The sequence below is a fragment of the Esox lucius genome, unplaced genomic scaffold (assembly GCF_011004845.1).
Source record: "Esox lucius isolate fEsoLuc1 unplaced genomic scaffold, fEsoLuc1.pri scaffold_49_arrow_ctg1, whole genome shotgun sequence".
In the NCBI taxonomy this organism is placed as follows: Eukaryota; Metazoa; Chordata; class Actinopteri; order Esociformes; family Esocidae; genus Esox; species Esox lucius.
This window is the reverse complement of record NW_022995031.1, coordinates 25,756-44,117: the sequence shown is the minus strand read 5'-3', so window position 1 is coordinate 44,117 and position 18,362 is coordinate 25,756. Positions and strand designations below refer to the sequence as shown.

The 18,362-nt window shown below is 42.8% G+C and overlaps 1 protein-coding gene and 1 long non-coding RNA gene across 9 annotated transcripts in view; both read right to left on the bottom strand.

Moving 5' to 3' along the window:
* Positions 1-18,362, bottom strand: part of LOC114837653 (GATOR complex protein NPRL3-like) — a 38,133-nt gene that overhangs the window by 12,946 nt on the left and 6,825 nt on the right. For 2 of the 8 annotated variants that reach the window (XM_034291301.1, XM_034291305.1), the window contains exons 7-8: positions 16,882-17,865; positions 15,489-15,590 (exon numbers count right to left, since the gene is read on the bottom strand). In XM_034291301.1, the coding sequence (XP_034147192.1) occupies positions 17,773-17,865 (93 nt within the window). In that variant the 3' untranslated portion in view covers positions 15,489-15,590; positions 16,882-17,772. Of the gene's footprint in view, positions 1-246; positions 357-488; positions 884-11,570; positions 15,591-16,832; positions 17,866-18,362 lie in introns of those variants that run through there. The other 6 variants (XM_034291294.1, XM_034291297.1, XM_034291303.1 and 3 more) reach the window with 5 other exon arrangements.
* On the bottom strand, positions 3,348-8,432 carry LOC114838121. Its single transcript, XR_003781222.2, has 5 exons — positions 6,720-8,432; positions 6,061-6,237; positions 5,613-5,733; positions 4,887-5,007; positions 3,348-3,901 (listed from the first exon to the last, which is right to left on the bottom strand). It is a non-coding gene; the product is annotated as an uncharacterized LOC114838121 (long non-coding RNA).

Sequence of the window (18,362 nt, the reverse complement as noted above, 5' to 3'; positions counted from 1 at the left end):
ACTCACGTCTTTAGTAGCCAGCTGGCTAGCGCGGCCTACTTGCTAACGGGTTAGCGAAAGCCATAGGTAACCTATAGTAGCTGGCTAAATAGCAAGCTACTCGCGCTAGCTTGTTAGCGGCGCAAACGATAGGTAAACGAATGAAATAATGAATCAACTACATACCACAAGTCTCCCTCTTTCGCTGGGTTATAATAGGATACACTAAACAGGTGTTTTAAGCATGTGTATTGAACGAAAGCTTACCTGAACGACGGAGAAAAACATCCTGTTTTACAGTTAACCGTGTCCCATTGTCAACATGATATCCGGAATCAAAGGTTCCTAACACAATGTAAATCGTATTCACCCGATTGCTATAGAAAAGCCAAGAAGAGATTGGTTTAAAAAATCAATAGCATTGTGCCCATAGGGAATAGGCGATCAAATGAATTTATCAAAGGAGATTTCCAATGATTTGTATAGTTATCCTCTTCACCCGTGCTCACCTTGAATGCTCGCCCTCCGGTGGCTGTGAGAGGGATTTATTGTGAATTCTCCTCTTCTCCTCTTCTCTAAATGAATAGGCTACAAACACGTCGTCTTTCCCGGTCTGATATGATCAAGGTTTGGTAATGCACAGACGAGTTTTGCCTAGCAAACAATAGCATTTGGCCACCACGGTGAATAGGCTACTATTGTACTACACTCGTTTCTGGGAGGCTAATGTCAACAGCAACGGGCGTTTCGTTGCAGTGTAATGTTGTTCAGTTCCGGTGTAATGGTACGGGCACGTACTTGGATGAAACAATTGATTCCATAAACAAAATAAAAGAAATATTACGCCTACAATGTGTTGGAACATTTATTGCAACTCACCAAATACGACGCGATGCCATAGCACGTGTTGTTCCTAATGCCAACCAGGAGAGGTCGACAAAAACACGCTCCCCTGTGGAGATATGCTAAAATTCCTCAACTACTGAGAAAATTGCAGTAGTACCAACTCCAGCCAGGAGAGGGAGACACGTGTCATGAAGTTGATTGTCAGACACACTGTGAATGCGAGTGCAAATAAATGATTTGTTGAAATAAGATGTATTTGGATGTTCCCAGGCCATCAGTCAGGGGGCAAATATGGCATATAACCCTGGAGTGTTTTTTACAATGATTTGGATCATTTAATAAAGTAACAGAGGTGCTAGCTACCTCAGAAATGGTGTACTTACAGGCTGGTGCTAGTGTACAGTGTTATGTTTTTGAGTAGTGTCCCCTGTGAAATATGAACCAAGCATCAGAGCATCTTGTGGACAGTCTCTTTTTAGTGGGGTGAGCACCTGAAAGAGTGTTCCATGGTTTGACTGGTGTGTGATTTGGACTGGGTTGCGCAAATCTACGTTTTACTGCCCAATTGTACGACTTAAGAGACCACCCATACGCTTTATGTCTTAATGTCCAGTGTTTTAACAATATTGAAAATAGTGCCTTTTGTTGTTGATTTTTTATTCATTCAATTTTTTTATGTAGATTTCCAGAGACTCCAGAATGAAAACCAAGCTCTTGAGGGAGGAGAACCAAGCCCTGAGGGAAGGCAATGCACGAGCAGGTGGGAACCTGTACCTTCACACCTGTACAAAAAATATCACCTTCTCCCCTGTAACAATGCATGCATATGACTTGCTGTGTCTACTCCACAGTAAAAGCATAGAAGGCAAGTCCGTGCTTGGGTGTCTAAGAAACCCCTTCGATTAGACCGAAACTCGCAGCGTGAACTTGGCAGCCATTTTACATACTCAAGAGTGAATGAGTGGAGCCGGACCAGTGCCGGGAGTTTTACACTTTTCCTCTTTTAATTATAAAATGTTCCTTCCGAAATAATCAACACCATACAAGTTGGTGATCCATTGGCAGGTATGATTAATACTACTAACTGATCATTGGATTGTTGTTCAATTAATAGCTAAAGTCTGTGTGCGTCTGGTGTTTCAAACAATGTGGAAACTGGTGATTGGGACAGGTTCTCTAGACCGGCTTTTTGAAAATTTACTCTCCCTTTGTGGCGGCACGTTGTCCAGCCACGAAGCTAACTAGCGTACTACAAAACCTCCTTCTTTCACCTCCACAACATTGCCAAAATCAGACCCTCTCTCACACCCCCCGCTGCTGAAAGACTCATTCACGCCTTCATCTCCTCCCGACTGGACTTCTGCAACTCACTTCTCCTTGGCATCAGCTCTACCAACATCAACTAACTCAAATTGGTCCAAAACGCAGCCACCTGACTCATCACCCCCTCCAAATCCTGGCACCACATCACTCCAGTACTAAAACAACTCCACTGGCTTCCTATCTCCCACCGGATCACCTACAAAATCCTGGTCCTCACCTACAAAGCCCTCCACCATCTGGCCCCCTCATACCTCACTGACCTCCTCTCCCCGTACCAACCCTCAGGGTCCCTCAGATCCACCTCAGCTGGTCTCCTCTCCATCCATAAATCCAACCTCCGTAGTTTTGGGGACAGAGCCTTCTCCAGGGCAGCTCCCAGGCTCTGGAACTCCCTCACCTAAGAGATCCACACCTCTGAGTCCCTCACCATCTTCCAGTCCCACCTCAAGACCCATCTCTTCACCTCTGCCTATCCGTAGCCCCACGCCCCCCTCCCTTCTCATCTGTGTCTGAATCTTGTCTTGTTTTGTTCTGTTTTTAGATTCTACCTGCATTGTAAAGTGACTTTGAGTCCGAGAAAAGCCCTACATAAATAAAATGTATTATTATTATTATAACAAGAACTCGGTTTACCCCATAGAAATTTGGAGCCAAATTTTATTAACCAGAAAACTATATATGAACTGTGATGGTTGCATACGACTTGCTGTGTCCACTCCACTGTTTGTTTGTGGGTGTGTGATTTGAGCATGTGCATGAGTGTTTTGTCGTGATGTACTTGTCCGACCACTGCCTGCGATCTGCTGGAAGCATTGCCATTGGAGACAATGCCCACACAGCAAAAGGACTCCGCGGTGGAACCGCTGCGGAGGTATTGCGGCTTTCGGAACGGACTCGCGAAACGGAACTGTATCGGTGTCTGTTAGAGCTCAGTGACGGATCCGCAACGACGGCGGCTCCGCGCTGCATCTGTTCCGCATCCGCGATTAAAACCTTGCCTCCGCTGCGGGTCCATTTGGGACCCGCTAATTGATACATACATCCGCCACGGACCCGTAATGGCCTCATAAAATTCCTGGCTCATCTGGCCCGGGTCCGTTTTGGACCTGTTTTTCTCATTTTCAAAATTCCTAGGACTGTTCTTGCTGTAGGATAAAAATAGGATAAACTAAACCATAGGATTTCTATCACTAGGCCTAGTCTAGGTTGCTCCAGCAATATAGACCTAATCTTAAATCTGCATTGCCTTGTATTTTTAACCTAACAATATTGTCAATAGGCCTAACAGAAAAGGTTCAAGTCAAGACATCAATTCACTGTACAAAAGTAATCACTACTTAATGGAAATATAAAATTGTCATTTACATTTATGGAAAGTTACAAGTTCTTTCTATTCCGTTTTTGTTAAGTAGCCTACGTTGGCTAAGCTGCTTTACATTCATTTTGTGGTCAAAACCTAATTTAGTGCTTTATAGGCCCAGGTCGGTGCAGACATAAAATATTTTATCCATTAGGCTAAAACTTCAATGAAATGCACAGCTAAAATATCAGAAAATTAATAACTGGTGAACGACAAGAAGTTCAATAAAAATATTGTCTATTGCTTATTTCTCCTATTACTCCGTTTGTGTGGCTTGAGGCGGGACACGTCTCCTCGTTGCCCGATCCGCTGCCAGGTTGAACCACCTGATTGCGTGCTTGGTGACCTCTGCGTCCGTGGCTGACCGTGTCACTGTGTTTTTCCTCACAGCACCTGTAATCAAACAGACAGATATGATTATGGTATGTGGCATCCAAAGCCAAGTATGCTTACACAATACAATATGAGATAGGTATTAAGGAGATTAAATTAAAAAAGAAACATGACTATAAATTATTATAAAGTTATAAACAGGGTTGCGGTGGTTAAAATAAGAGGTGGGTAAACTATGAATTTGTGATCAGGGTAAGGTTTGCCGCACCTTTCGCTATCGGATGTTTAAAAAAGACATCCAAAATGTTCAAACAATATCAGTGGTATTAAATGGTTATTTGATCAGAGTACAATTGTATGTGGATAAATCAGTGTGGTTGTGTAATGTTTTAAGTTTGGTAGGGTCCTACATAGATTCTATTTGGAGGTAAACTCTTAACAGATGGATAAACTCTATTTCTGACATTTGAGGGGTGGGTAAACTCCATTTACTTGCATTTAGTCTCTACTACAGCCCTGGTTAACATTACATTACGTCTGTTAGCAGATGCTTTTATCCAAAGCAACTTAACATTCAAGCTATATGTTGCAGCAGAGACCTTAGTGTTAGATTAACCATTCCAAAAGCAACACTAAATTAAAATACAACTCACATGGTCATTTACAAACCACACAACTGCATTCCATCAGTGTTTATTATTATTATGGAGAGCCAAGACAAATGTACGCGAGCGAAGCTATCACAACCACCAGGCAGCCAATACATTTGCGTGCATTTACTTCGATAACATGACAATCCACTGTGATTCCAACCCCCAAACTTCGACCGTAGTTGCGCTCTTACGCACAAATATAGGTATGCCACTGTCTTGCCCAAGACTGTGCCGGAAGTTAGCATCTCCACGAGGGAGATTGTCACTCACTGACATAATCTAACCACTGGGAAAAGGCGGATCAGGACAGGCCTGTTCAATAGAACATTTGCAATAATCATGGACAATCAATAAACCTAAAGGCAAGATTCATATTAAGTAAGAAAACTCACCACGCTCTGTCGAGCTGGGCCATTTGACGGTTCCTTTAAAAACATTTCAAATGCCTCCACTGCCTCCAATTGTCCTAGGGGAAACTCTTCTTCATTCTCATCAGAGTCCCCAAAACGATGGCTGTTAAGTAACCATATCATTTTGGTTATTGCAATCCCAAAATTGCCAAATATACATATAATACATATATCCATCCATCCATCTTCTTCCGCTTATCCGGGGCCGGGTCGCGGGGGCAGCAGTCTAAGCAGGGATGCCCAGACTTCCCTCTCCCCAGACACTTCCTCTAGCTCTTCCGGGGGGACACCGAGGCGTTCCCAGGCCAGCCGGGAGACATAGTCCCTCCAGCGTGTCCTAGGTCTTCCCCGGGGTCTCCTCCCGGTGGGACGGGACCGGAACACCTTCCCAGGAAGGCGTTCCGGAGGCATCCGAAAAAGATGCCCAAGCCACCTCAGCTGACCCCTCTCGATGTGGAGGAGCAGTGGCTCTACTCTGAGCTCCTCCCGGGTGACCGAGCTTCTCACCCTATCTCTAAGGGATCGCCCAGCCACCCTGCGGAGAAAACTCATTTCGGCCGCCTGTATCCGGGATCTTGTCCTTTCGGTCATGACCCAAAGCTCATGACCATAGTATTTTTATAATACATATAGTATTTTTGAATGCTACAGGAAATAACCTTCCTATTACTGTAGAAACATAACAAAAACAAGACCAAACCCACTTACATTGGCTTCCTGACTTATTTCTCTGGCAGCTATCCCTCCTGCTCTGCCTCAGACTGTAGCTCAGAGGCGTTGTAACCGGTCTGATATTGATTCATTAGCCTGATGGCGTCTTTGTAGTTGTCTAAAATGAAATATGTAAAAATGAACATGAGTTTCAAATTAGCTGTAGAGCTGCACAGAATATTATTATTGATGATGATAATTGTTAGTATCATTATTATTATTATTCTTTATTTAACCACGTTGGTCTCGTTGAGAACACAATATCTCTTACAAGAGAGACCTGGCCAAGAATAGCATCAACAGATATAAATTGAACATTTTAAACAATGCAGGGCAAAGACAATTTCATGTGCATTTTCAGAAAATAAAAGGGTTTGTTATTCCAAGCATAAGGAGAAGCAACCATGAAATTATTTTGAAACAATAATTTTATGAATTGGCATACCACAAGTTCTGACGACCTTTACGTCATATCTTGGCCAGTTTGGCTCATGCTTCTCCTCGTTAGCAGCTGCCCGTTTCACACGTTCAGCTGGGCCAGTACACCATCACGTCATCATACCAGTCAACTGGCACAAAAATGTCCTCGCTTGCGTGAAATTCAATTTGATGAAAAGGCATCCTTAATGTAGAAAGAAAGAAAAAGGGTATTTATTCATCATCAAAAAAGGAATAACATGGACTAAAGCATGCACAAGTATAGGCCTACAATGTATACAAAAAAGCAAGTTAGATGGGCTGAAAGTTAACCTGAATGGTGCCCCAAGGTGGGAAGAAGTATAAGGAAGGAAAAAGTACAGGTCATAATGGTCAAGTAGAACTTCAGCTAAACCGTACAGTACTATTGCATTTTTTTGGCAGAATGTGTTGGGGTGTTGTTTCATAATCTCACAAAAATCATTGAATAATGCTAATAATATAGTGGACTATGTATGGTCAATGGTTTTGAGAATGGTGGGACATGTCAATGCATGTTAAATACAGCATAAAATATCATTTCCCCATGGCATTTTGAGGGACAATATTTCATCTCGTATTTTGAAAACATGAATTAATGGGTGTTGTGTATACATGGAAAAATATCAACTTTTGTGAAATACTTACAGCAAATTTTTATCCAGAGTAATGTACAGATCATCAAAATCTGCCTCCAATTCCATGTCATCTTCAGTATCAACTTGCACCTCTGGCATTGCATGTGCAGCTAAAGAGGGTGGGGGCAGTGTCCTCAAAGAACTCAGTCATCTGCCCCTGTCCATGTCAGTCGTCTGTCCTAATTTGATGATGCCTTTTTTGAACGTCTACACGTGTCCTTCGTCTTAAGGTTGATAAGGAGACAGGCACAGTCTTTCTATTCATTTTTGTTCTAAAAAAAGAGACATTTCAGAAAGACACGTTTATCAGGTGTGTAAAATTATCATTTCTAATGTTGTATTTTAATAAAAACATTGTTGAATAGTGGTGTTGTCTGTTTCATTGCTACAAACTAGACTGTTTATTAGACCCCAAATGAAACAAGAAGCCAACGTTAGCTAACGCTGCGGTGACTGTCCCTCTGCCTCTGACTCCCCCCGCTGGATGGAGTATTCCTCCGTATTAGCTAGCTAGCTAGCTAATTTTACTGTTTTAAAACTATTTTCTAGGTTAGTGGGGGAGCCTACCGCTCAAAACCAACATGAAAAACGTAGCTAGCTAGCTAGTAATGTTCACTCATTACTAGCCGCTCATTTTAAACGGTGTGTAAAATGAGCGGTGTTGTTAAATCTCCATATGTACTGTGTATTTGCTGAATGGTTTCAAAGTAATGTTCGGTAGCAACCATTAGCAGAAAAGCCCGTACTTCTTGACGTTCAAACAGGCGCCAATACCCATTAGTTGTCTGAACCAACTTAAACAGTGATTAAAATGCCGAAGCTTGATTTTCATTATAAAGAGGATGGCAGATAGACATTACACATGAGACCAAACTTGACAAAATGCAAACTTAATGCACAGCTAGCTAGAAACTAAACATGCTAAAATTGTACCTGCTAGCTATCATAGCAGACAAGTGCTTCACTGACTGTAATATTGACCCCACTTCATTGACTGAAATACCAGTGCCAATTTATCAGCTATAGGTTTGCATCGCAAACGTGAACTCAAACATATAGCTATATATAGGCATTATCAATACTTGCGAAATGATGCAATCGCGCCTAGCAGCATGCTAGCTAGCAGCTACATGCTGCTAACATAGCAAAAGCTACATATGGATAGCAGCGACACATTAAAACAGACCAAACCAGTCTTTATCACACTACCATAACATATTCTGCCGAAATGACTATCCCATTTTAAATCAAATGGGCTACAATATCATCATAATCTCTCAGCTAGCAATAGCATGTTGCACAAAAGTCCTAATATCAAACAACGTCATTACAATCATTATACATGATGAGCAAAAAAACACAAAGGCCTATGTTTGCTGTGAATGTCGCAATAAATCAATACACTTACTCAGATAGTTCAGCGCAACCGTGTCCCAGGAAAGAAAATCTCCACTGATATGACTCTTGTCTCGGCGTGGCAAGAGCACACCAAGAGGATGTAGTTCAACCTTTACAGTAAAGGCGCGTCCACTTCTGCGGATCCGACACGAGTCCAGTGTGGGACAGTAGAATTCACCGCGCTGCCCGGAGGAGGAGCGGATCCTCTGGGCGGTGCCAAAACGAATGTGACAGTCACGCGGGTTTCGCGACTTGGATGTGGATCCGCGTAGGCGTCTACTGCTGTGGGGGTGCAGTGTTGACAACTTAACGATTTTGTTGCTAGATTTAGCGACTTTTCAGACCCCCTTAGCGACTTCTTTTCAGAAAAGCGACTAGAAGACAAATCTAGCGACTTTCTGTGTTGTTATCATTTACTGTATATAAAATGGACGACGCCCTTTCGCTCTTTTCCATTGGTGAAAAATGAAGCCACCAGTGTCCTGATACGGCGCTGACATCTTGGACTTGCGTCTGCGCACATAGCGATCTTGGGACCAGTTCTGCGCAGTAGTTATGCGCAGTAGCGAGAAGGAAGTAAAGCCGTAAAGCCGCGAAATCAACGGCCCCACCCCTGTGCCCCGCCCTCACTCTCCCTCGCAGAATGCGCATACCGTAATCAATCGCAAGTCCAAGTACAGTACAACCTTTGCTTGTTAAACCTAGGCGATATGTTATAGCCTAACTTACATCATGTTTAACCTTAATTTAGAATAGGCCTAATACAAAAATAATTGGTAACTTCTAGCTAACGATCACCTGCTAGCTATTAACATGGCTATTAACGAGGCTTGTTGTCTTTTAGCTAACGTTAGCTAGCCCATTACATTTATTTACTAATTAAATAGCTTATAAATTTAACTTACCGAAAAAAATTCAAAGATCGATTGGAAATGCCAGATCGGTTAGCACAATGTACTGCAGAACAGCCCATTATGTCCATGTGCAATTAGATCAATTATAGAAATTTTGAGATTAAATGTAAAGTTCCAATCCCCTCAGTCCTCCGAAGATTCAGTGGCTCCTCGGCTCAGATAGCTGTCAATCACAGCTGTGAATCACGACGTCACACCACCGTTTTTAGAGCATTAAATAACTAACTAAAAACAAAGTTATTTTAAAAACAAACTCTTGAATTTACATTAGCGTGATACAAACTACAGTAAATGACAGAAACCAGCTTCTGAAAAAATATATTTGAAGGGTAATTTAATTGTTTAGTTGGTCTCGCGTCCCATTGAATAACATGGGGAGGGCGGGGTTTATGACCTATACTGGGACCACTCACCAGGGGGCGATCGAGACGTTTTGGCTTCACTATTCAGGGCTTGTGCGGCACGCTTGGTTGTTATTGGAGACTTGTTCTTACTCTTCTCAATGAACAGCAGATGCCACCGTGGGACCCTCCCCCATCTGAAAGCGCTCACATACGGCCCAGTCCTCATACAGCGGTTGCTCCTAGCTGCAGTCAGAGCAGGAGATGTTAACTCCTCCGCGTCCAGACTGAAAATGAATCGCGCATGCACATCTGGGAAGCCCGGATAAAGGAGGAGGTTGATTAAAAAAATAAAGAATGGACTGAAGAAAGTTAATTTGTAGTTTTAAACATATTTAGGGTGTTTTTACTTGTGTGTCGCTTGTGTGTCGCTCTAGCCTTTTAATTTTGTCTTAAAGGTCCCAAGACATGCTACTTTTTGTAGGCTTTAATATAGGCCATAGTGGTCCCTAGTACTGTATCTGAAATCTTTTTTCAAAAATTCAGCCTTGCTGCAGAATTATAGCCACTACAATACAGTCACAGAATGAGCTTCCTTCAAACGGCCCTTATTGGTGTCTGTAAATTTTAATGAGGATGAAAAAGGCGGGGCAAGGTGGTGGGTGGGCGTGGCCTTTACTATCTTGCGGCAAAGGTAACGTGCATGCTTACCACGAAGACACATTGAAGCATTTCAGTTTGACCCAGAATCCGATCCAGATGGAGAAGCAACGGATGAAGAAGTTGCAACTCAGCGCCTCCAGAAGGATGTTTCCGAATGGTTAGTTAAAAATATTATGTCTATATGATACTTTGTTAGGATGTCTGATTATCATGTAAGTTAAAGCTAAAGCTAATCTGCTTTTGCCTTTTCATGTTTCTCTGATTTGTGATGATTTTAAAGCTGTGTTAGCATCTATATCAGTAAATATTCTAGTTTAGAGAAGAGGGTTTTTTTAAATGTAAAAATTCTCCCTTCATATCATGAAGTCACGTTACACAAGATATATAAAGCCTATATATTTATGTGCGCGCAGGAGTAAATAATTTTGTTGTGTAACATTATGTACATAGTCGTCGGTGAAATGTTTGCCACAGACATGCAAAACTTTGGGAAGCTGTGTCGGCGCTTTTCCGGAGAAAATGAAATCATTCCACTGGTTCTTCTGTGGCATGTACGAAGGAAGTAAAAAAAGGCTTTGTTGCTCATCTCTACATCCTATTACTGAGCAATTATTGTGTTTCCTTCGCTCAAAAGCCATGATGCCCCTCCTCGTCGCATAGACAAATTGAAATCGCGCTCACACACATGTGTGCCTCACACCTGGCTCTATTTAAATTCTTTCTCTGGGCGGGCAAAGCAGAAAAAGGGGAGTTACCATGGGAGTTAACAATTTCTCCTTGCGACGTCACAAAGAGACGGGTCCAGATCAGCCTGTTTGATTCTCCGTTTTCTCCAAGTCAGAGAAAGATAGAAAATGCTCAATTTACACCGAATGGAATTTTTAGAAAATTTGGGACCATATATAGGCTAGGTGAACTCATATTAATGTTAAAAAACCTCACAAAATGAAAATTTCATGTCAGGGGACCTTTAAATGGCACCCCCTTTTTGACTTGTCTTTGTTTGTTCGCTCAGGTGATTATTTATTGTACATGGACAACATTTGTAAATGAGTAAGGCTGAAGAACTAGCATCTTGTTCTGTTCCGCAGAAATATTTTTTTTATCAGTGGATGAGTGAAATTCATCAGGCCATTTTTGGCTAATCATCTTTAATATGGCTAATCAATTTATTAATGGAATATTTTTCCTGTGGGCGGGGCAGAGTCGTGACACATGTGGGTCAAAAGCCAAATCCGGACTTCGTCAATCTTCGCTTCGGAAAATTACGGGGATGGGCTCCCATTCGGACTTACGCTTTACCGATCACAACGTTGTCATCGGTTTTCCGATACGACGCCGTTCGGCCGCGTTATTACGTTTTCAGAGGTCAAAAACTGTGAGTTGGCAAAAAATCATGAGTCCCACAGCAGTGTCCACAGTTTTCTATATGCTTTATATCATTAAATACTTTGCACAATTAATGACATGGACAAACCACAGTGTGAAATAATTTTTCAAATCGGATAATATTTCTATGATTTATTACATTTCTCATTTTTCGGGTCTCACTCCGGGACACATGTGGTGCAGTTAAACAAAATGTACAAAACTGATTACCTCAATAAAATCTGGGTTGTTTGCTTTTTTCGCAGGATTTCTTCATTACATTCAACAGCTGTGGTCCCACCCTATGCGTTAATCCAAAGAACGACATGTTTATCTAGCTTTTTCATATATTAATCGCTTATCTCGTTTTTTTCTCTGGACCACCCCTGCAAAGAAATGCTTAATAAACGTTCCATGCCGGCCTGCTGCTCTTCCTATGAGAAACATTTCTCAGTCTGCAGGGTAGTGGACACCCTTAGCTAATAGGAAATGCTCTACTCACTGTAATCGCATGTCGTTTAATATATTTAAACAATATTGCCAAATGTCTGGACTGCCATAGGGTCTCTATTAATAATGTGTCATGTGCTGCACTAAAAAAAAACATTAAATCATTATGTCCACAAACAATTGAAGGCACAATTAGATTTACAAGGGTTGCAGCCACAATATATAGCTTTTATGATACCTATGGGCCATGTTTATTAATTTTAATCAATTTATGAAAAAAAATAATGAAAGGCAGTATTATCTGAATTAGAAAAATATTTCCACCCTTTTATCTCAGAAAATACTCCTGCCAGAGCTCTGCAACCAACACCTCCTTATTCTGTAAGTCCAGATCTTTGATTTAAGCCCATTTTTGTTGTTTTTGGCCTATTATAGATGTTTATAATCAATAGGTGCCATATGGATTTTTCTCTGAACCTGCACAAAATGGCCACCGTTCGTTTTGCTTTTATCTCTGAAAATACTTATGCCAGAGCTCTGCAACCAAAAGCTCTTTATTCTGTAAGTCCAGAGTCCGTGGTGTCAGAATATCGATAATGGTCCGGCTCATTGTCACTAACATCTGGCGTTACTGAGGTGGAGGTGCTGGCCTCAGAGTTGGAGGGGTCTTCCACAGTCTTTGTGAAATACAGCTTCACCTTGAAATTGGGGGAGAAATATCTGTTTGCTTTATCTTTGTTTGCCTAGTCCAGATCATTCTTGGTGAGTGCGAGGATCAGGTAGTCCCTGTCTTTGTCTCCCGTTACTGCTGCCGTTTGGATTCCTTCCGGCTCATTGGGTAACGTGCCGTTCTCAACCTTCTCAAAATGCTCCTCTGGTCCAGGGATGACTGGGGATTATTACTCCCTTCTTGTCTCTGGTCCTAACTGCGCAGTAGATGTCAATAGCTTCTTGTGCTTTGAGGAGCTTGCCCTGGTGTAATAGGTAAGCAAAGATCATGACGCCCGTGCGACCCTTTCCAGATTGCAGTGAATCGCCGCTACATGATTGTCGTCTTCACTTACCCACTGATCGAGATCTTCACAGAACGGTTTGATCAGCTCAAACTGGGGGGGGATTGTGATCCTCAAACGGATACTGTGCAACTCGGCAGATGAATTTGGTTGTGTCATAATGTTGCTCAATGCAAAGATTATAAATCTTATAGTGATTTTTGTGTTTATAGTCCAGAAACCATACTACCTGATCAATGTTGTTTCTGTAGACACCCTCCACCCTTTCAGCAGGAAAGCCTTTTTCTGGAGGCTGAACAATTCTCATAATTTTGTATATTAAATCATTGCTACTGGTTTTTATTTATTTTATTTCATGACTAGAAGAGAGCAAAGACGTACCTGGACATAGTTTCAGTTATTTTTTACCTGGATTACATATTGTACAGTCGTTTCTACATGTCATAGAGTCTACATTGACATTTCGAATTACTCAGTTGGGAATACGTAGTAAGAGAAGCATGGCAAATTATGTTAAAATGAAGTTGTTGGATGACTAGGCACATTCGCAACAACTTTACAAACTAAAGAAAAGACTGAACTGTTAATTTTGTATATTAAATCATTGCTACTGGTTTTTATTTATTTTATTTCATGACTAGAAGAGAGCAAAGACGTACCTGGACATAGTTTCAGTTATTTTTTACCTGGATTACATATTGTACAGTTTTTTTTATCAGAATGAGTCTAACAATCCTCTTCCCTACTATTCCCTTAACCCCTTCCCCCAACCCATTATGTGAGAATTCGAGTCAAACCAAATATTGATACTTATGAGTGGATTTTCTGCAGATCTCACAATTTCAGGAATTCTGATTTAGAGGAGTAACCAAGGCAAACGAGGACACAGACTCAGTTGGGAGTGGCACAGCAAAACCATCCTTTTTTGTGTGCAATGCAGAGGGGCTTCCACTTCAAATGAGCCACTCCACAAGTCTGTATGATACATGGTTAATTGATTAGAGGTAGAACAATGTTCAAAATCCATCTGTCATGTAAATTCTGGTCTCCTGCCCCAGGATAATATTCTCACTTTTGGGTGTTCTGAAGGCCTCCATTAGAATTGGAGAACACTGAGGCCATAGATTCCTTCACCACAAGACCATCTTTATTTTATTATAGGTAGTGCTGTCAATGAAGGTCAAAGGGAAGAAATACATCCCCCCAGTTCAGGTGACAATATCTCCTGACAGGCTTTTAGGTAAAGGTGCCCCTCTAGTGTCCTTCCATGGTAACTGCATGAAATGAAAGACAATAAGAGATTGTTCTTCAGATATGTTTCACAGTGTCCATGCAACAGGAACATTTGGATGTGTATATTTGTCCTGGGCTCTGCAGGCCCTGGTAGCCCATCATCTGAGGCAGTCCGTTGTGGAGGGAGGTCATCATTTCATTCTGCCCTCCACCTTGGTGCAGGCCGCCCTGCCCCCCGATGGGAGCCACCCTCATGGGGTTGAACTGGACCGGCTGGCTCAGGTTGGCGTGCATCCTGGAGAACCAGTCACACTGAATCCACCCTCAAACAGAATGCTCTTTTGCTGGACGGATCTTTGAGTGGACGTATCGGGAGTCTGAGACTCTTTCAAACGCTGTAGAATTTGTTGAAGTCCTTGCTCGTCTTGTAACCACTCACTCTCCATGCTTCATTGTAGTTATGGAATTGTGCTGAGAGGGTGGTGTAGGGTACTTCCTGAACCCTTCTCCACTTCGGCCTTCAAAGTTATCCTTTGAATATTTGCTACTAGGTGGTGTAGGGTACTTCCTGTGTAGCTGTGCTGAGAGGGTGGTGTAGGGTACTTCCTGTGTTGTTGTGCTGAGACGGTGGTGTAGGGTACTTCCTTTGTAGCTTCCTCAGATGATACTGTAGTTGTGGAATTTATAGACATGGGTCCTGTGTAGCTGTGCTGAGAGGGTGGTGTAGGGTACTTCCTGAACCCTTCTCCACTTCGGCCTTCAAAGTTCTCCTTTGAATATTTGCTACTAGGTGGTGTAGGGTACTTCCTGTGTAGCTGTGCTGAGAGGGTGGTGTAGGGTACTTCCTGAACCCTTTTCCACTTCGGCCTTCAAAGTTCTCCTTTGAATATTTGCTACTAGGTGGTGTAGGGTACTTCCTGTGTAGCTGTGCTGAGAGGGTGGTGTAGGGTACTTCCTGTGTTGTTGTGCTGAGACGGTGGTGTAGGGTACTTCCTTTGTAGCTTCCTCAGATGATACTGTAGTTGTGGAATTTATAGACATGGGTCCTGTGTAGCTGTGCTGAGAGGGTGGTGTAGGGTACTTCCTTTGTAGCTTTCTCAGATGCTCCATTGTGCCTACCTACATTGTTCTAACATGCCAGAGGCTGTTCACCTTGGAGACCTGCCCTTCACAAAGAAAAGAGAACTCTCCCCGGGGCTCCCGCCAGCTTCTCTGGATGATAGGGTTAGCCCTGGCTCTAGTTTCTCTAGGCAGGCAGGCAGGCAGGCATGCATCCCTGGCTCGGCCCTACTCTGCTCACGGGGAAAGAACAGATCAATGGTTCAGTGGTATTTTAATTCTTTCCCCCCGGAGCTGTACTCGCAGCGTTACCTACGAAAATAAAACAAGTAGCCCTCACGTCTTTAGTAGCCAGCCGGCCACCGCGTCCCTGGCAGCAGCGGGTGATGAAGGGATGCGGCGGTGAACGAGGCCAACTCCTCCATGGCGGCAGCCGTTTTACCTTGAATATAGTGCAATAGTTTAATAATAATAATAATAATAATACATGGGATTTATATAGCGCTTTTCAATGAACCAAAGACGCTTTACAAAAACAAGCAAAACAAAGAACACTGAGAAATAAAATATACAACAACAAAGGGGCTATGGGAAGGCTTGTTTAAACAGAAATGGCTTAAGGCGGAGGCGGAAGGTGTTAAGAGAGTCAGAGTCAAGGATGGATTGTGGCAGTGAGTTCCAGAGCCGGGGAGCAACCCTGGAGAATGCCCTGTCACCAAAGCTCCGTAGCTTGGATCTGGGGATGATGAGGTGGCCTGCTGTACAAGAGCGGAGTGAGCGTGAAGGTTGGTAGTGTTGAAGAAGAACCGAGAGGTAGGGGGGAGCAAGTTTGTGGAGGTCCGTTACTGATCCTCCCCGATGACCCCACAGAAGTTGGGATCACATGATTCACTGGATCTGCAAGTGAAGTTGGAAGACGATTACATTCTTTTATTTTTTTACTGTTCAAATATATTTATTATATCACAAGTTAGTGGGGCCAGGTTGAAGGCTGAGTCCCCTGCCTGGGCCCAGGGCATGTCACACATACACACGCACACACCTATATATTCCAAAAGCTTCACCTGTGAAATGGGTTAGGGTTAGGTATAAGCATAAAAACGACTTTGACCCTCAACTCTCATTTGAATATCTGGCTTGTGATGGGCTGGTTTCTCTATGCAGGCAGGCAGGCATCCCTGGCTCGGCCCTACTCTGCTCACGGGGAAATAAACAGATCAAGGGTTCAGTGGTCTCTTAATTTTTACCCCCGGAGGTGTACTCGCAGCGTTACCTAAGACAATAAAACAAGTAGCACTCACGTCTTTAGTAGCCAGCTGGCTAGCGCGGCCTACTTGCTAACGGGTTAGCGGAAGCCATAGGTAACCTATAGGAGCTGGCTAACTAGCAAGCTACTTACTAACAGGTTATTCTAACATCTATTCTTACCACCATCAGAGATGCTGTCCCATTTTGATGGAATTAATCTATAAATTCCTTGAATGATCTGATCCCTGACTGACAAACCTGTTCGTGCATTGCGGTGGTTAGTTAAAGCCATAGGTAACCTATAGTAGCTGGCTAACTAGAAAGCTACTCGCGCTAGCTTGTTAGCGGCGCAAACGATAGGTAAACACCACAACTCAATAATGAATCAAGTACATACCACAAGCCTCCCCTCTTTCGCTGGGTTATAAAAGGATACACGATTACGAAACAGGTGTTTTAAGCAGGTGTATTGTACGGAAGGTTACCTGAAAGAGAAAGACATTCTGTTGTACAGGAAACCGGGTCCCCGTCAACAGAATAACCGGAATCAAAGGTTCCTACAGAATATATATCTTATTCACGCGAATGCTATAGAAAAGCCACGAAGAGATTTGTTTAAAAAATCAATAGCATTGTGCCCATATGGAATAGGCGATCTAATGAATATATCAAAGGAGATTTCGTATGATTTGTATAGTTATCCTCTTCATCAGTTAGGCTTCCGTGCTCACCTTGAATGCTCGCCCTCTGCTGGCTGTGAGAGGGATTTATTGTGAATTTTCCTTTTTTTAAAAATTTTTATGTGAAATGTACACTTTATTTTAAACAAAAGTACAAAAACAAAAGTCAGTATTTACAATACCTGCCTTGCAGTATTCACCCTGTTTGGTTTTATTTCCAATGTCATAGATTTCACATTAACAACAACAAAAGGACCGCAAGCTGACAGTCTGAAATACAACACAGAATATTATTTTTGTCTAGTGTAATACCTGCAAGTTATTACAATCAAATGTGCAGTACCTGTTAAGCTTAGTGGTACATTTTCTTTGAATAATTGATTGTAACTAAATGAGATGCCAACCTTGTAATCTTAAAAAACAATAGCAACAAAATAAAACAAATTACAAATGACTCCATGTCTGATATATTTACAGGGTCTGTGAATGCAGCTCATAAACCATGACCTAGGTTTTGAAGTGTACAACAGCTGGACAACTTGTCTCTTGCCACACAAAATTACAGTAGAGCACAGAAATAAACACTCAACATTGAACACAACTTAGGTAAACATTCTGTTTTGCAGTGGTCCAAACTAAACATGACACTGAACACACAAACATACTCAGAATGTGCTTCATGCCTCACAGCATCACTCAATCTCCTGACATGTTTGAGAGAGGGAAGGTGTTGTGGGGCCAGGTTGAAGGCTGATTCCCCTGCCTGGGCCCAAGGCATTCTGTAGCATCCTGCAATCAAGACAAAGACACATGTCACACATACACACGCACACACCTATATATTCCAAAAGCTTCACCTGTGAAATGGGTTAGGGTTAGGTATAAGCATGAAAACGACTTTGACCCTCAAGAGTTTGACTCTTGAACTGCCACCTTAACGTGGTGGAGGGGTTTGAGTACCCGAGTGACCCTAGGAGCTATGTTGTCTGGGGCTATATGCCCCTGGTAGGGTCTCCCAAGGCAAACAGGTCTTAGGCGACGGGTCAGACTAAGAGCGGTTCAAAACCCCTTAATGAAGAATACAATTTTGAGTACCGTGACGTCGCCCGGTATGGCGCAGCCGGGGCCCCACCCCGGAGCCAGGCCGGGGGTTGGGGCTCGAATGCGAGCGCCTGGTGGCCGGGCCTTCCCCCATGGGGCCCGGCCGGGCTCAGCCCGAACGGGTGACGTGGGGCCGCCCTCCCGTGGGCTCACCACCCACAGGAGGGACCATAAGGGGCCGGTGC